Source organism: Molothrus aeneus, chromosome 16 (assembly GCF_037042795.1).
Source record: "Molothrus aeneus isolate 106 chromosome 16, BPBGC_Maene_1.0, whole genome shotgun sequence".
NCBI classification, from domain to species: Eukaryota; Metazoa; Chordata; class Aves; order Passeriformes; family Icteridae; genus Molothrus; species Molothrus aeneus.
The window spans coordinates 15,288,297-15,312,148 of NC_089661.1; the positions used below are offsets into that span (position 1 = coordinate 15,288,297).

Sequence of the window (23,852 nt, forward strand, 5' to 3'; positions counted from 1 at the left end):
AGCCCTCACCACCTTTATTGAACGAGTATTTACAAGCAGCAGCAGGTCCCTGAGGACAAAGCTTTTCTCTCCAGTGACTCAGAGTGGCACAGCTGGGCTGTGCTCAGCCATTCACCCAGGCTGGAGCCCGCAGCTCTGTCCCAGCAGGATTGCTGCCTTTCAAAGCCCCTTTTTCCTCTGCAGAGCTGAGCCATGGCCAGTGGCTGTTCCCTGGAGCTGCTGCAGCAGGCTCCTGTCCCCTGCAGTCACACTGCCAGCCCTGTGCCAGGCCCAGCTTCAGCAGGGCCCGGCCCAAGCAGCTCTGTGGCTCTCCCAAGGCTGGATGAGCCCTCAGAGTCTCTTGGCAGCAGGGCAGATGTCTTGGTTGAGGCACTGGCTGCAGCGAGGGTTCACAGGCAGGCAGGTCTGCTGGCCAAAGCCCACCAGGAGCCAGTTTATCTCCTTCCAGAGGTCCCTGCAGTCAGGGGACAAACAGCACCGTTGCCGCGCAGCTGCTTGGAAGGGGTGAGAACAGCCTGTGGTGTTAATAGGATCCCTTTCTTTCCCCTTCTGCCTGTCCCTCCTGGAGGTGAGTCCCAGCCCTGCCAGCCCTCCCAGGTCCCTGCTGGAACAGCCCTCCCAACCCTTCCTGGTCCTGCTGGGCTGGGGGGAGCAGTGCCTGTGCTCAGGCACGTGCCAGGCGTGGGGATGTCCCTCTGTGCCAGCTGGTGTTTGATACTGAACCACCAGTGAGGCCAGGATCCAGCCCTGGGCTGATGCTGCTGCTGTGGCCACGGGGCTCAGCAAGGAACAGCACCTGGCTTGGGTCATGGTAAACCTGGCCAGGCAAAAATCAGGGATCAGGAGCTGCACTGGTGGTCACTGACCCATCTGACAGCAACAGAGCCACCACACAGGTGAGAGATGCTGCTGCCGTGGCTCTGGCAGAGGGGAAACACCTGCAGCTACTGCGACCCTGGAAGGAGGAAGGAGCCCAAATGCAGTCCCTGAAAGTGCCCCAAGCAGGGCTGTGTGCAGCCACGGCTCCTGCAGCCAGCAGGGGCTCACCTGGGCAGCCACTCCTCCAGTGCCACCCGAGTCTGCTCGGGGCTCTTGGTCTCCTTCTGCACCCACTGGAGCCTGTTGGAGATCCTGTGCACGTGGGTGTCCACAGCTGGGGAGGGAGAGCCAGAGTTCAGGTGGGGCAGGCGCACCTGAATGGAGAGAGCAGAGCCCCAGGTGCCCGTGCCAGCCCCCAGGCTGGCCTTGGGCAGCAGGAGCAGCCCAAGCAGCTGGGACAGAGCACGGGGCAGGGGAGGCTCACTCCAAGAACAAACATTTTCTTCCCAGGCCTGGAGCCAAAAGCATTTGGGGTGGGTGTGTGTCTGTCTCTCCCCAGGCTCACAGAGTCCGAGCCAGCCTCTCCCAAGGCTCCCCAGCCCCATGGAGCAGGCACAGGCCTGGCCCCTGTTCCCTCTGCACGTTCTCATCCTCCCTGAGTTTCAGCTGAGTTACGCAAACTGTGATCTCTGCCCCTTCCTCTGCCCGCATGGAAAACACATTTCATAATACCCACCAGCAGAGAGGGCTTGGGAGGCTTACAGCAGTGTTTATAATGTGCTTTGAGCTCAAAAGCTCTGCATGCAAAGTGTATTATTGTTAGATCAGCAGTGATAAACCTGTCTCTGGGGCTAATTGGGCAAAACCCAGGAAATTGCTGTAAACAGGAAGACTGAGCCTTGCCTCCCAAATCAAACCCGAGCACACAATTATTTGGAAAGCACTTGGCTGGTTTGGCTGCCTCTGGACTTCCCTCCCCCACAGCAGGAGAACAACAGACCCCAAGGGCTGCTGGATGCAGGGCAGGGGCCACAGCCTGTCCAGCTGATGGTCACCAGAGGGGCTGCAGGATGCAGCTCCCACCCACCCGCTGCTCCTGGCTTTCCCAGGGCTCTCCCATCCAGCAGCACATCCTTCTGGAACACTCATCTGTCCCCAGGGGCCCCAGGCCAGGACCTGCAGGTGATGGTCCAGCCCCATCTGGCACCAGCTCCCCAGGGCTGTGACTTCCCCTGGGAACGTCTGTTATCAGATTTGGGGAGAAACAGCAGCTGCTCACATCCTACAGCTCCCTGAGTGAGTGCTGAGGGTCACATCACTCCCCTACCCAGATACTGAACCAAAGGGATCTTACCAGGCTGCTGGGGCTGCACTGCTGCCCCTCTGCCTGGGAATGGGCTGGGATTTAGGAGAGGGATGGCAAAAGCACAGTGCAGGTTACCTATCCCAGCCACGCTGTCCCAGGCAATGTGCATGGCCAGATGGGCCATTTTGGGCCCAACTCCTGGCAGCTGCACCAGCTCCTCCACCGTGCTCGGGATGTCCCCCCCATACTTCTGCTTCAGGATGGCTGTGGTCTGCTTGATGTACTTCACCTTGTTCTGCAAAACCAAGGAGGAAAGGCACACAGTGCAAGCTGCCCTCCAACACAGGGAAAGCAGACACACAGCCCAGGAGAGAAACCATTCCTGAGCGTGTGTTACAGGTGAGGCCACACATGGGAGCTGTGGAGGAGACAGAGCCTCAACTTCTACACGAAATCAAAATGCTGAGAGCTGGGAGCTCCAACCTCCTGCACACTCCAGGCCCTGCAGCCAACAATCCCAGCCTGCTGGCAATACAAAGCACCAAAACTGGTGTAAAATCCAGCTTCTAGCCTGACTCCAGGGGAGAGAGGAGGGCACAGGGGTTCCTCTGTGTCCATGTGGCAATCCTGCACTCACCTGTCGCTACAGGACACGAAATAACATGGTGCAGACACACTGCTCTTTCCAAGGCAAAAAGAGACTTCTTAATTTTTGACTCTGACATTTATAGACTTCTAAAAGTGACAGTGGATTGAAGGGTGACAGTGCCACCTCTCCAATGACACTGGACAAACCAACAACCCACCAAATTTCTCTTCTTCCATTAAAATTACCAAACAGTAAGTTATTTACATAAAATGCTCAAGAAAGTTTGCTACAAGAATGTAACCATCAAAAAGCTTAGAAAACCTTAAAAGATCAGAGCAACACTGACCCTCCAGAAGCCCACGGGGTAGATGATCTGGCCCAGGCTCTCCTCGTCCATCTGCAGCACGCTGTCCACGGTGAGGCCGCGCCGGCGCAGGCGCAGCATGGCAGCGCTCGTCACCTGGTCCTTGGTCTGGCTGGACAGCATCAGGGCCAGCAGCACCTGGTAGCGCATCACCTGGGGACACAGGGGACACTGACACAGCCTGGGGGCATCCAGCAGCTCTGCCCCACCCTCAGGGCGGGGTGTGCTCCCACCCTTCAGCCCTATGCAGCTCCAAGAGGCTGCAACAGGAATAATCCATAACCAACAGGAATAATCCATAACCAACAGGAATAATCCACAACCTTCTAATTCCACCACACAATAAAGGGAGAAAAGAAACACCTTCAAGCTCAGCTGTCAGTTCCTGTGAGAGGGCAGGGAGCAGCTCTGTCTGCTGGCATCTCTCTCCAAAGATGCCAGTGCTGAGCCACAAAGGGCTGGACAAAGCTTTCCCTGAGGATGGCATTCCCAGGAGCCACAGGATGCACATTGGGCACAAACACCCAATGATTTTTCATGCAATGTCTGCTCTAAGCAGCTTTTGAAAATCCCAATCCTTTCCCACCAGGCTTCAGTAGGAATTGGGTGTCTGGCTCCAGTGAGCTCCTCGGGGAACCAAATGTGAACAACTGGGATGACAGAGAATGGGAGAAGGAGGACAAATCCCAGGGATTCCTCTGCTGCTGCCACACAGGGTTTAGCCAGGCCATCACCTCCTATTTCCCAATTCTTTCTTCCCAGATGCGATTCCATCCCACTAGAGTGATTACAAAACCAGGTGCACCAGGAAAAATCCCTGTGTGTGTGGAAGCAGGATAATGTCAGGGTACAAAGAAATGGTGTGAGGAGCTGAGGGTTACAACATCCACTTTTTCTTGGAAGCAACAACGCAGCTTCCCCAGGGAAGAGAAGCTATTTCCATGTGGTCCCACAGCTGCCAGCCCACATGGCTGAGAGCGTGTGATGCTCCCTGGCTCCGGGGTCACAGCTCATCCTTCTCCCCAGGGAGCAGCAAGGACAGCATTCCCTGTGCCAAGGCTGTCCAGCTGTGTCCTCCAGAGCCCTCCCTCAGAGCCCAGCTCGTCCCACTGCTCCTCTGGATGATCCCCACATTCCCACTCCAGAGGCTCCTGCTGCTCCAAGTCCATGGGGTTGGATTAGCTGCTCTCCAAAGTCACTTCCAACCCCATCAATTCTGGGGTTCTGTGATCCCCACATTCCCATTCCAGTGGCTCCCACTGCTCCTCCCAAGCCTGCCCCACACATTCCTCTGCATTCCACAGCCACCTTGCTGGATACTTTCCCTGGACTCCTACAGAGATTTTTAGGGAAAAAAGGAACATGGCTTCACCCTGCCAGCCTGCTCCATAAAGCAGCACTGCCCCTCACATTCATCACATCCCCTGGAACCAATCCCAGCCCAGAGTCCTGATCCAGTTTCTGTCCTGGAAACAGCCCAAGTGGGACAGATCCAGGGGCAGCAGGAGGATGAGGGAGGCTGTGTTCTCCTGTGCCTGCTGGAACTGGTAGTAGGATGCTGTTACCCGTGGATGGTGTTACCTGTGGATGCCATTCCCTGTGGGAATACTGTTACCCAAGGATGGTGTTACCCGTGGATGGTGTTACCCGTGGGAATGCTGTTCCCCGTGGGAATGCCGTTCCCCGTGGGAATGCTGTTACCCATGAATGCTGTTACCCGTGGATGCTGTTACCCATGGATGCTGTTACCCATGGATGCTGCTCCCCGTGGGAATGCTGTCACCCATGGATGCTGTTACCCATGAATGCTCTTACCCATGGATGCTGTTATCCATGGGAATGCTGTTACCCATGGATGCTGTTACCCATGAATGCTGTTACCCATGGATGCCGTTCCCTGTGGGAATGCTGCTCCTTGTGGGAATGCTGCTCCCTGTGGGAATGCTGCTCCCCATGGGAATGCTGTTACCCACGGATGCCGTTCCCTGTGGGAATGCTGTTCCCCATGGGAATGCTGTTACCCATGGATGCTGTTCCCTGTGGGAATGCTGTTCCCCATGGGAATGCTGTTCCCCATGGATGCCGTTACCTCTGGAGGTGCGCTGGTGTCGTAGCACCTGTGCACTCCCATCTCATCCACAGGAGCATCCCTGCCGCTCCTCATCTGGCGGATGCGCTGCAGCTGCTCCCGCCAGCGCGGCGGCTCCCAGCGCGCCCGGGGCTCGGCCCCATCGCCCTGCCCTGCTTCATAGGCAATGGCCACGCTCTTCCTCCTCCTGCTCTGCCTCGGCACCACGGGCGTGCCCTGGAGCTGGCTCCCTGCACGGGATGGCAGAGAGATTCCAGGCTTCAGGAAAGCTGCCTTCACAGAGCTCGGTGACAGCCCCATGTGCCACCAACCGCCCAGGGGACCCTGAGCAGGGCGAGTTCCCTGCCCTGAGTCCCAACCCAAACACTGAACATCCCCCGGCCCTGAGCAGAGGCAGCAGGGGCGAGCGGAAGGACACTGTGAGACAAGTGGCAACAGGTGACAGCAGTGGGGTCACATGTCACACCAGGGGGACAGGGGTCCCAAACACAGGTGAGGCTGCTGGAGGTGCATCCCCAGCCCAGGACAGCCACATCCCTCGCTCCGAGGGGGACGTGACAAGGACACCCAGCCCCTGTCCCCAGCCATGCCGGGGCCTGGTGCAGCCCCAGCCATTCCCCATGCCCAGTACAGCCCCGATCCCTCCTTCCTGTACCAGCGACTCCCCCTCTCCTGCACTCTCCGTGTCCTCGATCCCTTCTTCCCGTACCCCAGGAAACCGTGATCCCTCCTTCATACTCTCCATTCCCTGTCCATACACCCCATCCCCTATCCATACCCTATCCCCTGCCCGCACCTCCATCCCCTGCCCGTACCTCCATCCCCTATCCCGTATCCCATCCCCTATCCCGTACCCCATCCCCTGCCCATCCCCTGTCCCGTACCCCATCCCCTGCCTGTACCTCCATCCCCTATCCCGTATCCCATCCCCAGACCCGTACCCCAATCTCCTGTCCCGTACCCCCATTCTCAGTCTCGTATGCCATCCCCTCTCCCGTACCCCATCCCCTGTGCCGTACCCCGATCTCCTGTCCCGTATCCCATCCCCTGTCCGTACCCCATTCCCTGTCCCGTACCCCATCCCCTGTCCTTATCCCACCCCCTGCCCGTACCCCATCCCCTGTCCGTACCCCATTCCCTATCCCGTACCCCATTCCCAGGTCCCTACCCCATCCCCTGCCCGCACCCTGTCCCGTATCCCATCCCCTGCCCGTACCCTGTCCCGTACCCCGTCCCGTACCCCATTCCCTGTCCCGTATCCCATCCCCTGTCCCGTACCCCATCCCCTGTCCCGTACCCCATCCCCTGTCCCGTACCCCATCCCCTGTCCGGTACCCCATCCCCTGTCCCGTACCCTGTCCCATACTCCATCCCCTGCCCGTACCCTGTCCCATACCCCATCCCCTGCCCGTACCCCCGCCGCCCCGGGCCGAGCGCAGCCGCCGCAGGCCGGGCCGGGCCGCGCTCATGGCGGCCCCGGGAACTACCGGGCCCGGGGCGCACCGGGGCCGCCGGAACGGGCGGGGCGAGCGCGGGGCGGGGCCGGCACCGGGCACCGGGCCCCGAGCGGAGCGGGCCGGGGGCGGCGGGACCGGGCCGGGCCGGGCCGGGCTCGGGGTGAGTGACCGGGGACCCGGCACCGGGAGGGGACCGCGCTTTGGGGCCGCGCTGTGAGCCCGCTGTGTCCCTGCTCGGTGTCCGGGGGCCGGGCTGTGACCCCCGGTGTGTTCGGGACTGGAGTGTGACCGCCGGTGTGTTTGTTGGGGTCTATGGTGTGACCCCCGTTGTGTTTGTTGGGGTCTATGGTGTGACCCCCGTTGTGTTCGTTGGGGTCTGGGGTGTGACCCCCGTTGTGTTTATTGGGGTCTGGGGTGTGACCCCCGTTGTGTTTGTTGGGGTCTATGGTGTGACCCCGGTGTGTTTGTTGGGGTCTATGGTGTGACCCCCGTTGTGTTTGTTGGGGTCTATGGTGTGACCCCCGTTGTGTTCGTTGGGGTCTGGGGTGTGACCCCCGTTGTGTTCGTTGGGGTCTGGGGTGTGACCCCGTTGTGTTTGTTGGGGTCTGGGCTGTGACTCCCATTGCGTTCGGGGTCTGGGATGTGCCCCCCGTTGTGTGTCCCTAAGCGCTTATGGCATATCCCAGCTTGGGGTGGGATGTGACATGTCCGGGCTTGTTCGGGGGTCGCAGGGGACAATGTGCCATCGCCCGGGGTGGGTTAGGGTTGTTGGGGTCCCCAGGGCGGTGCACTCCGAGTGTCTCTGGGGACAGAGGGCTGGGGGCTGGGTGTGTCCCCGGGGATGGTGGGCTGGGGTCCATGGTGTGTCCCCTGGTGGCACTGGATTGGGGTCCATGGTATGTCCCCTGGTGACACTGGGCTGGGGTCCGTGCCATGGTGGCATGGGCTGTGGCCCATGGAATGTCCCCTGGTGGCACTGGGCTGGGGTGCGTGCCATGTCCCGTGGTGGCACTGGGCAGGAGCCCATGGAATGTCCCCTGGTGACACTGGGCTGTGGTCCATGCCATGTCCCCTGGTGACACTGGGCTGTGGTCCATGCCATGTCCCCTGGTGACACTGGGCTGTGGTCCATGCCATGTCCCCTGGTGACACTGGGCTGGGGTCCGTGCCATGTCCCCTGGTGGCACTGGGCAGGAGCCCATGGAATGTCCCCTGGTGACACTGGGCTGTGGTCCATGCCATGTCCCCTGGTGACACTGGGCTGTGGTCCATGCCATGTCCCCTGGTGGCACTGGGCTGTGGTCCATGCCATGTCCCCTGGTGACACTGGGCTGGGGTCCATGCCATGTCCCCTGGTGGCACTGGATTGGGGTCCATGCCATGTCCCCTGGTGACACTGGGCTGTGGTCCATGCCATGTCCCCTGGTGACACTGGGCTGTGGTTCATGCCATGTCCCCTGGTGGCACTGGATTGGAGTCCATGCCATGTCCCCTGGTGACACTGGGCAGCAGCCCATGGAATGTCCCCTGGTGGCACTGGGCAGGAGCCCATGCCATGTCCCCCGGGATGCAGGGACAGGCTGTGTGGTGCATCCCCAGAGCAGCAGGCATTGCTGTGCCAGGCTGTGGGAAGGCCGTGGGATGTCCATGGGGCTCTGGGGTTGTGCAGGCTCCTGTGTCCATGGCAAGGGTCCCCAAGGGACAGTGGGTCGGGCAGGGGGAGGCAGTTTCTGCGGTTGTTGTTGTAATGCCATCCCTGTTCTTGCCCCATCTTTCCCTTGCCATGGCAGCACTTGGATGTTCCAGCACTCGGATTTGTGAGTCCTTCCTCACTTCCACATCAACAGCACAGCACGGTGTGCTTGGCCTTTGCTTTGGGAACAAGTGTCCAGCTCACACCCTCCAATAAGTGTGTGCACATGGACATGCTGCAGCAATCAGCCTGTGTGCTGGGCTGGGCATTCAGGGCTCCCAGGAAGGGTATCCCAAAGGCCCCGTGTTCCATGGGGCATGCAGGTGCTGAAGGCAGGAGCAGCACAAGCTCCTTGTGTTTCCCCAGCGTTGGGCTTCTCCCGTGTTTGAAAAGACTCAAGGCACCCAAGCTCTTTGGAAAAGCCTTGGTGTGATGCTGTTATTGGGGTTTTCCTGAAATATCCCCCTTGGACCTCCCTTACCAGAGCCCTGTTCTGTGTTTGCAGGGCCTCAGCGCTGGGCAGCCATGGCAAAGCCTCAGAGCAAGGATTCCGGGCTGAAGGAGAAGTTCAGGAACCTCCTGGGGCTGGGAACATCCCGGGGAAGCTCCAAGTCTTCCGAGGGCAAGCAGACAGAGTTTATCATCACTGCAGAAATACTCAAGGTGTGAGAACTGAGTGGAGTGAAGGTCGGGGTAGAGCCTGGGGTACCTCAGCTGAGGGGATCCTTGCTCCTTCCTTGGTTTTTTTTGGCACTCAGTTCCTCTCCATCATTCCCTCTCCTGATCTCTCAACTCATTCTCTAGTGAACTGGATGTAGAACTCACCTACTTTGCAGCTCCAACATTTGAGTTATTCACTCTTTGAATACTTTGGGGATATTTGTTGTGTTGGGTTACAGGCTATTTCCCTGTCCTCTCGATTTTTTATAGTCTGAGCTTGATGAAGTTTCTGTGGTGGCAGTTTCCACAAGCTGGGAGCTGTTTCTGTTTTATGAAAACCTTACAGTTCTGTGGAAATGAAAAATAAAATAATTGATTCCAGTAATTGGTACCACAACTCTGTAAGCAGAATAGTTGGCACACAAGGAGGAAAATGCAAGAAAAAGGGAGAAGGAGACCAGAATTCCTTCTCCCCTTGGAGAAATGGATAAGTGTTTCTGGTAAGATAAACTGTTAGCTTATTTCTCCATTTCTTTCCAGGAACTGAGCATAGAGTGTGGATTGAGTAACAGGATACGAGCAATCAGTCAAATCTGTGAAGTGGCAAAAACCAAAAAAATTGAAGAGGTGAGTTCCAAAGTGTTCAGTGAGTATTGGAGGGATGGAAATGTAAGCAGCAGCTCTCAAACTATCGTAAGGGACTCCTGTTTCTAGAAAGCTCTTTAGAATGGGTGATCTCTGGCCACTTTGTGCTGTAAAAGGGAATTAGTCTGCCCAACCTCCCAGCTCTGCAGCAGAGGGGATGGAGCTGCTGGACCATCTGGAAGGAGAATGCTGGGGATATTCAGGACAGCTCATGGGAGATGATGTTTAGAGAGGTTTCCTTATCTCCTATGCTTATTAATAAACATCCCCCAATTGGTTTTGAACTCATCTTGTAGCTGGGTGGAGGCTTCTGCACAAATATTCCCACTCGCAGTGAGTGTGGAATGAGGAACTGCAGTTCCTGGGGCATGGGGCTGGATTTGGGGTCTCCTGGGGCTGGTCTGAGTGTGTGACCAGGTGGATGAGTGTCCCTCAGAGCCGAGAACCCCGCACATGGACCCCCTGGATCCTAGTCCCAAATTGCCATCATTCATTGTGACCTGCTGGCTGGAGCTCCTGGAGGAGCTGAGCTCTCCTGCCTCACGCTTTCGCCGCGGTTTTGTGTTTGTCCTGCCCCCAGCACGCCGTGGAGGCCGTGTGGAAGGTGGTGGCTGACATGCTGCAGCCGGAGCGTCCCGCCGAGGCCAGGCACGCCGTGCTCCACCTGCTCAAGGCCATCGTCCAGGGACAGGTGACAGCAGCCCCACAGGGCAGGGGACACTGACCTAAATGGGGCTTTGTGCAGGGGGAGATGGGAAAAGCACCAGGGAGCTCTTCTCTGCAAAGGTTCATATTTGTAATGTTGGTTGTGTCTCATAAATGAGAAAAGGAAGCGTTTTAGTTTTAAGTCTTGGTTTGACCTCGTAGCAAAACTTTTCGTACAACTCATAGAAAGCTGTTCTGGTTTGGGGTAATGCTCTTGAGAAAGAGGAAATTCTTTGGGTTAAGTTCAGCATAATTCAGCAGATTTTATGTGGTCTTTGCCCAGACCTTCTAGCCCCAGTTTGCAGCTGGTTTTGATGTGTCAGGTATGCAAGGGGTTCTGCGTGAGACACTTCTAGCCTGGCCAAGTTCAGCACACAAGGAATTCTTCAGATTTCCCAACGTGTTGCACAAACATGGGGCTGAATCAGCCCAAAGTTGGTGTTTTCAGTGTTCTGAGAAAGCAGGGGTCAGTGCTTATGAAGGGAGTAGGCACTGATTCAACAAAAAGCTAATTTAAAGCAGGAAGATTACTGAGGTATACCTTGCTAATGACCAGCCCTTAACCCCTTCCCTTTTTTCGTTTCAAGGGTGAGAGGCTGGGGATCCTCAGAGCCCACTTTTTCAAGGTTATTAAGGATTATCCCTCCAATGAAGACTTGCACGAGCGGCTGGAAGTGTTCAAGGCTCTGACGGAGAACGGGCGCTACATCACCTACTTGGAGGAGGAGCTGGGTGAGCACTGTCCCAGCCCCTCTTCAATCTGGGGGCAAGAAATCCTGGCAGAGACACCCAGTGATAACAGGAAAAGTAGCGGTGTCATTCCTGAGTAGAAGGTAACGGGGTTTTTTCCCTTTTTTAGCTGATTTTGTGCTACAGTGGATGGATGTTGGGCTGACTTCTGAGTTCCTCCTGGTTCTGGTGAACCTGGTGAAATTCAATAGCTGCTACCTGGAAGACTACGTAGCTGACATGGTCCAGTAAGTTGGGTTTTTTAACTCCTACCTGCTTATTCCTGGCAAATTACAGAGAGAGAAAGTTACAGATCAATACACAGACAACTGGGATATTTTTGTCCCCATCTGGATCTGTTTCTTCCTAGGTGATTTCTGACAAATATTTGATTTTCAGTTCTTGTGGTGTTCAGGTCTGTTTTAGTTTAACTAAATATGCTTCTCCCATTCCCATTCCGTGGGGTGGGCCTGTTTGCATTGCTTAGTCTCACAAGGGTCTGTGCTGTTGCATTACCTGAGCTGCATTTAAGTCTCCCTTTGACTTTATAAAAGAGATTGCAGAGCTCAGTGTCCCTTGGGCTGTCACCAACATTGCCCCAGGAAGGGCAGTGAGGAGTTAAATAGCATGGTAATTAACCTGACTGCTCTGGCTCTTTGTAATTTGCCTAAAATCATGTGGAGCAAACAATTCTAATTAAATGTTCTTTCTTAACAGCAAGATCTGCCTCTTGTGCATTCAGACTTCATCATCTATGGACATAGAGGTCAGTGATCTGAGCTTCTTTTAGTACTGCAGAACTCTTTGAAGTTCTTTGTAACTTTTACAAACAAAGTCAGATCATCAGACTCTGGGTTTATTCTCATCTTTCAAGAGAGCTGATGCAGTATTGTGTTATTTGTAATCCAATAAATCTCATACACCAGTAATTTATTCCAAAGCAAACAGAGCATTAATTTGTTAAATGAATCGACAGTGCTTTTTAAAAAGAAAAAACCCCAAAATATCTTCATCCATTTTGACTTCCAGAAGATTTCCTGGGTGTGCCAGGTGAGGATTTGACCTGGTTGATTGACAGGGAAGTGTACAACCATTTTGTCTTTCCCTTTCCCAAAGATTTCCTTGCAAGTCCTGGATGCAGTTGTCTGTTACAACTGCCTGCCCTCGGAGAACCTGCCCGTGTTCATCATCACCCTGTGCCGCACCATCAACGTGAAGGAGCTCTGTGAGCCCTGCTGGAAGGTCAGAAACCCCGCTTGCTTTCATGAATTCACCCCTGGATGGAGTGTCAGACTTACCTGGGCACATCTGCCACCACTTTCAGCTTGGTTTTAAGAGTAATTAAAATTAAAACTCGTTGAAGTCCTGAGGGATCGGCTTCTCATTAGTGCAGCTCATGTCATGCCCATGGGATTCTCCCCTGGTTTCAGCTGCTGTGACAGCTCCTGTCCTGCCCTGGGAAAGGCAGGACACATTTCCTCAGAAGCATGGCCATTGAAATCCATGTTTAGCTACTGAGTGTTTAACAGCTGGGCATTGAGGTGTTCTCGCTGCATTTCAGCTCATGCGCAACCTGCTGGGGACTCACCTGGGCCACAGTGCCATCTACAACATGTGCAGGATCATGGAAGACAGGTAAGGGAGCAGCATCCAGCCACTCCAAGGAGCTCACTAAGGGCCCAGTGAGACGGATGGGGAGTCACCAACCTCAGCAGGACAAGCTGAAGGTTCTGGTGCCTAGAAATAATTTCCCTTTCTAGTTATGCTGCTGAAGTGCTCATTTAGGGCATTTCTGAATTTAATTTCCCTCTGTTTAAAGTTGTGGTGAATGATTTGCTGCTTTTCATGTTTGTCCATTGCTGTGCAAGGCCCTGATGTGTAACAGCTGGGAATTCCTGTTGGGACAGTGCGTATTCCTATTGACTTTGTATGCTGCAATAATTGTGGCATGGTCTGAATCTTCCCTCCCCCCTGTCCTCAGATCCTACATGGCAGATGCAGCCCTGCTGAGAGGAGCTGTGTTCTTTGTTGGGATGGCTCTGTGGGGGGCTCATCGCCTCAATTCCCTCAGGAACTCCCCCACTTCAGTGCTGCCTTCATTCCTCAAGGTAGGCTGGGATGCTGGGCAACTTTTTAATTACTTGGACAAATTTCAACCAAAAACGTGGCCCCCTACACCGAGGAGATCTTTGTGGGCCTGGAGGATGAGAGGGAGAAATTGGGTGTGGGGTGAATCAGGGAGAAACAGTAAAACAAGAGGATTTGTGTCTGTAGCTGAGGCCTCCTCCTTGCACATCTTTGGCCAGAAAAGCAAAGTCTGAGTCCTTTCTAGCAAATACCTACATTGTGGGTACTTTACCTTAAAAAATAAAATACAAAGCAACAACTTTCACTCTTCCCAGTGGGTGGTACAAAAAGCGAGCGAGGGTGTCTCCAGGGGCAGCCTCAGAGCACTCAAAATTTCCTCATCTGAGTGCCTCAAGCAGGAATTACTGGCTTTAATCCCCTTGTCTGCCTGTAGGATGGGGCTGTGTCTGCCATCTGAGGCCCAGCTGCTCTGAGGAGAGCAGAACTGCTTTGAGAAAGCGGTTCTGTGCTGTGTGCTCTGTGTGCAGAGACCCAAATGGATTTATCTCAGGCCTCCAGGCTGATTCCCTGATTAATAAGGCTTGTTGCATTTGGGTGCAGAGGGTTTGAGGGCCCTGCTCCCCACCTGCTCACTGCCTGAAGGGCTTTGGTTGCAGGCCATGACCTGTCCCAACGCAGTCGTGTCCTACGAGATCGTCCTGTCCATCACGCGCCTGATCAAGAAATACGGCAAGGGGCTGCAGGCTGTCACCTGGGACATCCTCCTGGACATCATGGACAGGCTGCTGCAGCAGCTGCAGGTGCGTGCTGGGCCTGCCTGCAGGCGCTTTCAGGCCCAAGGCTTTGCCATAAATCCTCCTGCAAAGTGATCTGTGTGTGCACTGGGGAAAAGGGGGCTGAGAAAGGCTTAGCTCAGTTCTCACCGCTGTGAGGAGAGAGTTTTCTCTGAGTTTTCTGTTTGTATTTAAAATTAGCACTTTTTGGCAAGGTGGAACTCTTGCAGGAGCGGTTTTGTCTCTTTTCAGGTTCTGGAGAGCCAAGAACTGAAGTCCATTGTACATGATCTTTTGACCACAGTAGAAGAGCTCTGTGACCAGAATGATTTTCATGGCTCTGAAGAGAGATTTTTTGAGCTGGTGGAAAGATGTGCTGATCAGAGACCAGTAAGGCTTTATTATTGTCCTCCTTTTGTGTTTGTTCCGTTAGAGCTGATATTTGAGAGTCCTAAAATAGGAAATGGTCAGAAAACCCCAGCAAGGACTTCCATGAGCCTTATTCCCATGGAGGGGGTTGGGGAAATGGATTTGTTATGTTTGCTTATGCACTAAAAACACTTCTTGGTCCTTCCATGAAGGAATCCTCTGTGTTAAACCTGATAACATACAGAGCTCAGTCCATCCACCCTGCCAAAGATGGCTGGATCCACAACCTGCAGCTCCTAATGGAGAGATTCTTCAGGTAGGAAATCATAACTTTGGGAACTTCTTACTTTTAAGAAGCACTTTCAAGTGTTTCTTGCCACCTTGTCATGCTAGATAATTTTGTTTTCTGAAGTTCTAACGTTCTGAAGTTCTAAGTCAGTAAGTGGCTGCTGAAAAGTGTGGTAGTCCCAGGGCAGAGCACATGAAAGGACTTATTTAACAGAAGAAAATCTTTCCACTGAGTTCTTTATGCTGCTTTTTTCTCCTTCTCTTTCATTCCATTCAGTACTATTCCAATTAGCTTGGGCAGTTGTGTTCCACTCCAGAGCACTTTGTAGTTCTGACACCAAACGAGATTTTCCTGTTAAGCATTAGGATTGCATATGGTTATCCAGTATTCCAGTTATCTGGTTTTGAATTGGTGCTCCCTAAGGGATTCTGTGCTCTGAAACATCAACACAGAGCAATAACAAACTTCTGTCTCCTCTGTGAAATGCTGCCAAAGAGCAGCTCTTCCTCAGTGCCATGTGTTTGCTTTTAAATTTGCTCACCAGAGCACTTGTTCTTCTTACATGTGCTTCCTAGTTTGGATTGGAAATGGGAAAGTGCAATTACAGGTCTGCAGAAGGAGTAAAAGCTAAACTGGGATTTGAATTTCCAATTGTTCTTGAATCTAATTTCAGGTGTAGAGACATTAACTCAGGGCTCAGCTGATCTCTCACAGTTACTGTTCCAACTCTGAAAAAGTTTCTTATTTTCCTTTAGTTGTACTTTTCCCCATTCCCTAAATACCAACAACTCTTCTTTTACTCATTTTGGATTTGCTTTTCCTGTTTTAGGAACGAGAGCCGTAGTGCTGTCAGGATTAAGGTTCTGGATGTGCTGTCCTTCGTGCTGAGCATCAACAGACAGTTCTATGAGGTGGGTGTTTGCCTGGGGCCCCAGGCGAGGTCTCAGGTGGGTGGGAAAGCCTTTGGTGGGGCCCATTGTCCTGGGGGTTTCAGGTGCCCTCTGCCCATGGGGAAGGCACAGCCCTGGGCTCTAAATCTCACCCACACAGAGCTGTTTCTTTGGGGGGCTTGTGGGGGGATTTGCCATTGCTTGTCCTTAGCTGGATACAGGAATGGGCAATTTGCAGTGGGAGCTGCAGGGTTCTGAGGACAAACCTGCTTGTGTCTTGGCTTCCCTGTTTTAAGGCTGTTAAATCCACATCTATGTTGTTTTGGAAGGATTGACAGTTGATGTGAGAGGTGCAAAGCTGATTTAAAAGCTTTGTAAAAGGATGGGGACTGGACATCTTGAGCAGTGACTGGTCTTGGTGCTTGCAGTTTAGTTGCTGTCCAAGATGGAAACTCTGTGAGAGAGAAGTTGGGGATATCCATGGATATCTTGATCTCCTCATGAGGTGCCCAATGTGTCAGAGGGCAGGAAGGGGCACAAATGCTCCTTGGCTTCATTCAAGATTTGTGAAAACATGAAGCTCTTGGTGTTTCTTCTCTCTCTCAAAAAAACCAAGGCCTAGAAATCCCAGTCTGTTTGAGCCTGGGCTGTCAAATCATAGGACAGACAAAACCCAAAGCACTGAAAAGTTCAATAAAAGTCACAAATGTCTGGAGGGCTGGCAGACAGAAATACCTGTTGGATGGAAGAGGAGGTGAAGGAATGAAACAGTGGAGGAACAAGCCTGGTACCAGAATAGCTGAGTTCTTTTGTTTGCAATTCTTTCTCTGACGTGCTGAACATCTGACAGCTTAGGAGGGTGTGTCCTCTTGCAGGAAGAGCTGATAAACCTGGTGGTGATCTCCCAGCTGGCTCACATCCCAGAGGACAAAGACCATCAGGTCCGAAAATTGGCCACTCAGCTGCTGGTGGACCTGGCTGAAGGCTGCAACACTCACCACTTCAACAGCCTGCTGGATATCATTGAGAAGGTGAATTAAACCTCCAGGGCTGGCAGCTGTCCCAGCAGGGGTGACTTCTTGGGGCTTTGAGGCTTCCAGCATGGCAATGGAGAAAGGATGTGCTGCAGGTTTAAACCACGTGTGGCTTTTCTCTCTCAAAGGTGGCTGCACATTCTCTGTCATCTCCTTCTGAACTGGAAGAGAGGGACTTGCTGTCATATTCAGCTTCTCTGGAGGATGTCAAGACAGCAGTTCTTGGGCTCCTGATAATTCTTCAGGTAAATTCTGCAGAGCATTAAACACAGATTGTTCACAATACCCTTCTGCTGGCCTTGGCTTTTTAGGTAACGCTTCTCCCACTACTAAATATTCTGACTTTAAACTATTTAATATTTTAAGTCTTGTTTTGGTCAGTCCTTTGATTTTGAGCACTGTGGGACTGTTTGCTAAGTGTTGTATTTTCTTAACTCCCTCTGTACAACCCAGATGAGCACATTTTCCTGTGTGGGGGGAGGATGTGGCCATAAATTAGCAGAAAGGAGGAGCTGATAAACTTGAATAGATTGAATAGATCTGTGGTGTTTGGGCAGCGTGTCCTGGGCTGTGCTGAAGAGCAGGCTGTTCTCTGGAGCAGCTCTGGATCTTTGCAGAGCTTCCTTCCAGAGCCACCTGGTCATGTTACAGTGAGGACGAAGTTTTTGCTGCGGTTCTGCTGGAAGTGCAGCCCCAGGTGTGTGACAGAGCCCTGGGGCTGTGTTTCTGTGTTTCTGTGCCTGCAGACCAAGCTGTACAGTTTGCCCTCCAGCCACGCCACGCGCGTGTACGAGATGCTGATCCAGCACGTGCAGCGCCACTACAAGTTCTGCTACAGCCTGCCCGTGGCCAGCAGCATCAGGCTGCAGGTAGGAGCAGCCCCTGTGCTCCCAGAGCTCCACAACCCTCTGGGCTTCCTGGGCAAAGGTGGGGACTGGGTGCTCTGGAGCTTGCAAGAAGTAGAATTAATGTTCCTTGTCTCACACGGGTGTGTAAATGCAGTGTGATGCCAGCAGCGATGCCTCCTGCAGAACAAGCCATGGCATCTCTTAAAAGTCCTCCTGCACCTGGAAAAATACCATCTTGGGGTGGGAGAGTATTGCAGTGGCTGGGGGACTGAGTGACTCCAGTGTGTTCCCTGTTGCAGGTGTTTGATTTCCTGCTGATGCTCCGAGCTGACTCCCTGCACCGCCTGGGCCTTGCCAACAAGGATGGAGCAGTGAGGTTCAGCCCCTACTGCCTCTGTGATTTTGTGTAGGTTTCTCGTTGTGTTAAACAAAAGAATCACAGAGTGGTTTGGGTTGGAAGGGGTCCTAGAGCTCGTCCAGTGCCTGCCATGGGCAGGGACACCTTCCACTGTCCCCGGGTGCTCCAAGCCACGCCCAGCCTGGCCTTGGACACTTCTCAATTTATTTTTTATTTTTAAAAAGCTGTTTTCCAAACTAAATTGTGTTTTCAGACTAAATTGTGTGCTGAGCTTAATGTTCCATCACTAGCAATCTGCAGTTTTTCTAAATCCTCCAAATCCTAGACCAGTCTGTAGTTACAGCCTAGGATTGTCTGAACCAGTAAGGCATTGGTGAACTGTTCTTATAAATCACTTACTTGCAGAGCTCTCAATCTCAGACATGAAATTTAAGTTCCTACTCACAAAGCTTCCCCCAAAAATGTGCAATTTTTTGCCTCAAACCAGTTGCACACTGAATTTGATTCAATGATTTGTACAAATCTGACTAGTTTTAATTTTATAGCTTGTCTAAACACACCCCAAAAGATATCTTTTCTAAATTAGATAGAAAAATCCTTCATTGATCAAATTGATGCAGTGTGTCTGCTGGGCAATCCTGTGCTTTTTAAAATTGAAAATGCAGATTATATTGTTCAGTCTTCAGCCTGGTTCCCAAACAGGATGGTGCTGCAGGTCACATGAATAAGCTGTAAAAATGACATGTATTCTTCTCCCTTTCTTTGTTGCAGAGAGGCAGAGAAAAGGACTTCTGAGAAAAAGCCCCCTGGCACCCTGTCCCCACCTTCAGGCAGCCCCAGTGTGCCTTCCCAGGGTGCCACCGTCCGGGTGGGACACCTGCCCTACTCCATGGTCTTTGGGGTCCTCCTGCAGTGTTTGAAGCAGGTATGTCCCCTCCTGGCATCCTTCTGTCCCCTCCTGGCATCTTTCTGTCCGCTCCTGGCATCCTTCTGTCCGCTCCTGGCATCCTTCTGTCCCCTCCTGGCACCAGCTGCCTGTCAAATCCCTGCCCAGAGTTCTTAAATAAATCCTGAGAAGCAATTTCTGCTCCTCCTGCTCAAAATGTGGGTGTGATTGTGCAGCTTCACAGCCACCAGTGGGAGCAGCAGTCCAGCTCTTCAGGAAATGAGCGCGGCTTTCCCTGCACTGCTTCAGAGCAGGCAAGGGCAAAAGCTGTGCTTGTTAAACAAGATCCAAGGGGCCATCCTGCTTCTGAAAGGGCATTTGGAATTAAAACCTCTCCCACTGCGAGTCTGTGAGGTGTTTTGAGAATTTGTGAATGTTTCATCAGCAGCAAACTGTAAATAGGAATTGTTCCTGAGGGTGGCATTGGACACAGTTCTGTGCTGAGGGCTTGGCTTGCTCTGGGAGTTAATTGGTGCTGTGCTTAGGAGAGTTGGATTCTGGCTGTCAGATCTCAATATAATTTCTCTTCCAGTTTGTGGTGCCAATATTGCACCTAGAGCTGGGTGACAGACAGGGAGAAACTTGTGACTTCTTTTTCTGTATCAACCACAACAAGACCTACATCTGCCTAGGAAATGACACATTGTCTGCAATTTGATTGATCTTCCAAACTCAAGTGAAATCATGCAAAAATTTTCAACCTTAACATTTTCTGTCTTTGCAGGAGACAGACTGGAAGGTGCTGAAGTTGGTTCTCAACAAATTACCCGAGTCCCTCCGCTATAAAGTGCTATTTTTAACTTCTCCTTGCAACATAGACCAGCTGGCCTCTGCACTGAGCTACATGGTAATGCCACTGAAGCACAGTCCCCAGCTCCTTGGCTTGCCTGGGAATTGCTTGGAGGGGATTTTTGAGTGGGTTTTTTTTTTGTCTTCAGACTAATATTTTAGAGATTAGCAGGCTGGTTGTCAATTCTCACTCATCCTCTCTTTTGTGAGGGCTGTTCTAGGTACAGAATAGGTAATAACTGTTTGTTTTAATGCATGTATATGGATATATGTATATACAGGTCTTGGGGAGCTGTGGGCAGTGCCTTCTGCTGCCTTTCAGAGGGTGTTTTAGTGAGAGGTGCCCTGACTGGCTTTGTGATTCAGCTCACAGACAAGAAGACCACGGACAGGCTCCACGGGACCCCCGAAGGCTTTTCCCGCACGGATCTGCACCTGGCTGTGGTCCCCGTGCTGACAGCGCTGATATCTTACCACAACTACCTGGACAAAGCCAAGCAGGTGTGGGGAGATGGGAGGCTGCAGGGAGGGCAGAGCCTGTAGAGCATGGTTTAGCCTGGGAGCTGGTTAGGAGGCAGGAGTGCAAGGTAACACTGCCCTTTGCTGTTGGTGAGAAAATACTTTGGTGACTCCATGTAGGATTAACTGCGGGTTCACTCCTCACCTTTCCCCCCACATAGGTCACTGAGTGATTCTACCCTCTTATAAACACAAAATTTCTGTTAAATCAGGAACTTTAAGTCCCAACTACCTACTTGATTTGAGTTCCCTGATAAGAGTTTGGCCTGGGGTATCTGCAGCATTATTGAAAGCTCAGTGTTAGCACTCAGCTGTGTCACCCAGCCTTGCAGCAGGGGTACCTTGCAGCAGGGGTACCGTGCAGGGTGTTCTGGGGTGCTGCCAGGAGCCAGGGGGTGGTGTCAGGGTGTTCTTTGGTGTGCTGAGTGTTTCCCTGCTCTCCAGCGAGAGATTGTGTACTGCCTGGAGCACGGGCTCATCTACCGCTGTGCCAACCAGTGCGTGGTGGCACTGTCAGTCTGCAGCGTGGAGATGCCAGACATCATCATCAAGGCACTGCCTGTCCTCATTGTCAAACTCACCCACATTTCTGCCACGGCCAACATGGCAATCCCTCTGCTGGAATTTCTGTCAAGTAAGTCGTGATGTTCTTCTTTTTGGTTTCTGTAGTTGTGGGGTTTATGTGGAATGGGGGGGGTTTGATAGTGTTGGTTGTATGGAATGCACTGTGATGCCCTTGCTCAGGTTATAAATGTTGGATCACCTCATTTGTTACAATTTTTCTGTATGAAGCTCTTGCTCTGAAGAAAGAAACACACTCTGTTGTGCAGCCATATGGAAATACGAGCTGCTTTCTTCTTGCATGACGTGATTTAACTTCCATGTCACTGATCATTCAGAAAAAAGCCAAAAATCTAGAAATTAAACTGAGTTAGGATGTTGAAGGGTTGTGTTGAAGGGGTGTGTTGAGGGCTCACCTGTGCTGGTTTTGCTGTTGGACTCTTGCAGCTCTGGCCAGGCTGCCTCACCTGTACCGGAACTTCGCGGCAGAGCAGTACGCCAGCGTCTTCGCCATCTCCCTGCCCTACACCAACCCCTCCAAGTAAGGCCACAGCAATGTGCTTCTCTCCTCTGTGGAACTGAGAGCTTGGAAAGCCTGTACTTGTAGTTTTTGTCTCAAGGTTATCCATAGGCTGTTGCTCATTTTGGTGTCACCAGGCTTTTCCTGAAGAAGGGGTATTTCTGCCCTGTGAGGGTGGGCAGGCCCTGGCACAGGGTGCCCAGAGAAGCTGTGGCTGCCCCTGGATCCCTGGAAGTGTCCAAGGCCAGGCTGGACAGGGCTTGGAGCAACCTGGGATAGTGGAAGGTGGAACTGGATAAAGTCCAAGATCCCTTCCCACCCAAACCATTCTGTAATTCAACGATACAATTCTAGGACATCATCACCTCGGACAAAAACCTGTTTTTCTTGAACAGAATTTTTGAGTTGTTTTTTTTTTTTCCTTTACACTTTGAGTAGGTGAAGGAGCAGCTCAGTGTGCCGGGCTGAGCAGTGCACACTGAGCTGTGGGTGTCTCTGCTGCTGCAGGTTTAACCAGTACATCGTTTGCCTGGCCCACCATGTGATCGCCATGTGGTTCATCCGCTGCCGCCTGCCCTTCCGCAAGGACTTTGTCCCCTACATCACCAAGGTAATGGCACTGCTCAGCCCAGCAGCACGCGGGAGACCCGGCTGATCCAAACTGAGCTGAGATCTTTGAAGGTTCTGTTTGAAGCCAGCAGAATTCTGGTTTTCCTGTCAGCATCTCTGTGAGCTCTCATGCTTTGAGTTGCAGATTTAGAGTTGCAGATTTAGAGTTGCAGATTTAGAGTTGCAGATTTTGAGATGCGGATTTAGAGTTGCAGATTTTGAGATGCGGATTTAGAGTTGCAGATTTTGAGATGCAGATTTTGAGCTGCGGATTCTGAGCTGCGGGTTCTGAGCTGCGGATTTTGGGATGCAGACTTTGAGCTGCGGATTCTGAGCTGCGGATTTTGGGATGCAGACTTTGAGCTGCAGACTTTGACATGCAGGTTTTGAGCTGCAGGTTTTGAGCTGCAGGTTTTGGGATGCAGATTTTGGGATGCAGATTTTGGGATGCAGATTTTGGGATGCAGATTTTGGGATGCAGATTTTGAGATGCAGATTTTGAGATGCAGATTTTGGGATGCAGATTTTGAGATGCAGATTTTGAGATGCAGATTTTGAGCTGCAGACTTTGAGATGCAGACTTTGAGATGCAGATTTTGAGATGCAGATTTTAAGATGCAGACTTTGAGATGCAGATTTTGAGCTGCAGACTTTGAGATGCAGATTTTAAGATGCAGACTTTGAGATGCAGACTTTGAGATGCAGATTTTGAGTTGCAGATTTTGAGCTGCACGTTGTTCACGTTGTCTCCTCTTTCCCCGCCACAGGGCCTGCGCTCCAACGTGCTCCTGTCCTTTGATGACACCCCAGAGAAGGACAGCTTCAGGGCTCGCAGCACCAGCCTCAATGAGAGGCCAAAGAGGTAAATTCTCTTGGCCCCCAGCAGGGTTTGGTGTCCCTGCTCTCGTGCTCACGCCCTGCCCTGCGTGTCCCTGGATACTGATCCCCATCTGGCAGTGCAGTAAGCAAGCAAAGTAAACCTCTTTAGGTCAAAGACAAACGAGGTTGGTGAGAGGCTGGGATCCAGCCAGGCTGGCAGCCTGGTGGGGCAGCTGAGGCAGCACTGCCTGTCCTGCAGGCCTGTGCAGCCTTTTTGGTGCTCACTTCTGAAAATCAACGCTTGTGTCAGGTTGGGGTGTGTCAGTGCAGTGTTACCAGAGATGAGAGAAGAGGGTGATACCAGAGATAACAGAATCCCGTGTTCATGTGGATTGTGTGAACTCCTTTTGATGATTGATCTGTAACGAGTCATTTTCAGATGATTGCCGGAGAAATGGTTGTGATCAACGACCTGGATAAATTATAGAACCAGTACTGTGTTTTTCCATGGTGTTCCCAGCCAGGTCAGTGCACTGGCTGGCAGACAGCTGCTTTCTGTCTGTCTGGATGTCCCAATCCCTTTTTTATTTTTTGAATTTTGAAGCCATCATGACAGTTTTAAGCAAAGCCCTCAGAAGTCAGAGCCTTTCTTGCCAGCAGTCATTCAAAGTAACATTTGCCAGGAGAGTAAGATATTCCTTGGAAGGCATTCAGGGTTTCTCCAATGTCCTTTTACCTTCAGGGATTACCTAAATTGGTTCACTTAACTTGCTTCAGTGTTGTGAGCAGTGAGCACATGGTGGCATCTGAGCCCTGGGGAAAGTGCCTCTACTTCACCTGCAAGGCTGCAGCAGAGTCTTGCAATGCAGAAACACCATCCCTGCCCTGCTGCTGCAGCTGTGAGCCTTGTGTTGTGTTTCATCTCTCCCATCTCCTCCTCTTTCATCCAGAAACTTGGAAGAGAAGGCTTTTGACACTCATCTCTCTAATTAGAATTCCAACTAATATTTTTTTTTCTTTTTTCCCCCTAAAAAAAACCTGTTAAATTCTACCAGGTTGGAATACTACTGTCTCTAAAGGCTTTTGCTGGATCACTTTCCACAGAGATCTCTGCTGAGGAGTGTGGCTGTACTCAGGCAGTGCCCAAAGCACTGGAATAGCAGGATGCCACTGCCTCTGGGCCTGGCTGAGCATGGATTCTGGCCAGGGCACAGAGGAAAGGCCTGGAGCAGATTCCAGTTTCCTTCCTGAGAAGTTTCTGGGCCTGGTTTTCAGTCCTGAAGCCCAAAGAATGTTTCCCTGCCATAGCTGAGGTGCTGGGTGTTCCAAGGGATAACGATCCCAGCAGTTCCTAGGGCTGCTGGGGGTCCTGGTGTTGGTGTAG

General features: G+C 52.2%; 2 protein-coding genes across 4 annotated transcripts in view; one reads left to right on the forward strand and one right to left on the reverse strand.

Annotated features, from left to right (window-relative positions):
- Positions 1 to 204: 204 nt before the first annotated feature.
- Positions 205 to 6,651, reverse strand: NTHL1 (nth like DNA glycosylase 1). Its single transcript, XM_066560813.1, has 6 exons — positions 6,582 to 6,651; positions 5,168 to 5,397; positions 3,061 to 3,231; positions 2,261 to 2,420; positions 1,048 to 1,153; positions 205 to 454 (listed from the first exon to the last, which is right to left on the reverse strand). Exons 1-6 carry the CDS (start codon positions 6,634 to 6,636, stop codon positions 331 to 333), a joined length of 846 nt encoding a protein of 281 aa, XP_066416910.1. The 5' UTR covers positions 6,637 to 6,651; the 3' UTR covers positions 205 to 330.
- Positions 6,652 to 6,729: 78 nt separating this feature from the next.
- The window catches only part of TSC2 (TSC complex subunit 2), a 34,377-nt gene continuing 17,254 nt past the window's right edge, over positions 6,730 to 23,852 (forward strand). For all 3 annotated transcript variants that reach the window (XM_066561228.1, XM_066561226.1, XM_066561227.1), the window contains exons 1-25: positions 6,730 to 6,784; positions 8,823 to 8,980; positions 9,518 to 9,604; positions 10,203 to 10,313; positions 10,915 to 11,059; positions 11,187 to 11,304; positions 11,774 to 11,822; positions 12,173 to 12,298; positions 12,618 to 12,691; positions 13,038 to 13,164; positions 13,801 to 13,944; positions 14,170 to 14,307; positions 14,499 to 14,602; positions 15,405 to 15,486; positions 16,341 to 16,496; positions 16,628 to 16,744; positions 17,246 to 17,368; positions 17,647 to 17,753; positions 18,477 to 18,630; positions 19,376 to 19,498; positions 19,807 to 19,941; positions 20,404 to 20,593; positions 20,968 to 21,061; positions 21,548 to 21,650; positions 22,417 to 22,511. In XM_066561228.1, the coding sequence (XP_066417325.1) occupies positions 8,843 to 8,980; positions 9,518 to 9,604; positions 10,203 to 10,313; positions 10,915 to 11,059; positions 11,187 to 11,304; positions 11,774 to 11,822; positions 12,173 to 12,298; positions 12,618 to 12,691; positions 13,038 to 13,164; positions 13,801 to 13,944; positions 14,170 to 14,307; positions 14,499 to 14,602; positions 15,405 to 15,486; positions 16,341 to 16,496; positions 16,628 to 16,744; positions 17,246 to 17,368; positions 17,647 to 17,753; positions 18,477 to 18,630; positions 19,376 to 19,498; positions 19,807 to 19,941; positions 20,404 to 20,593; positions 20,968 to 21,061; positions 21,548 to 21,650; positions 22,417 to 22,511 (2,840 nt within the window). In that variant the 5' untranslated portion in view covers positions 6,730 to 6,784; positions 8,823 to 8,842. The remainder of the gene's footprint in view (positions 6,785 to 8,822; positions 8,981 to 9,517; positions 9,605 to 10,202; positions 10,314 to 10,914; positions 11,060 to 11,186; positions 11,305 to 11,773; positions 11,823 to 12,172; positions 12,299 to 12,617; positions 12,692 to 13,037; positions 13,165 to 13,800; positions 13,945 to 14,169; positions 14,308 to 14,498; positions 14,603 to 15,404; positions 15,487 to 16,340; positions 16,497 to 16,627; positions 16,745 to 17,245; positions 17,369 to 17,646; positions 17,754 to 18,476; positions 18,631 to 19,375; positions 19,499 to 19,806; positions 19,942 to 20,403; positions 20,594 to 20,967; positions 21,062 to 21,547; positions 21,651 to 22,416; positions 22,512 to 23,852) is intronic.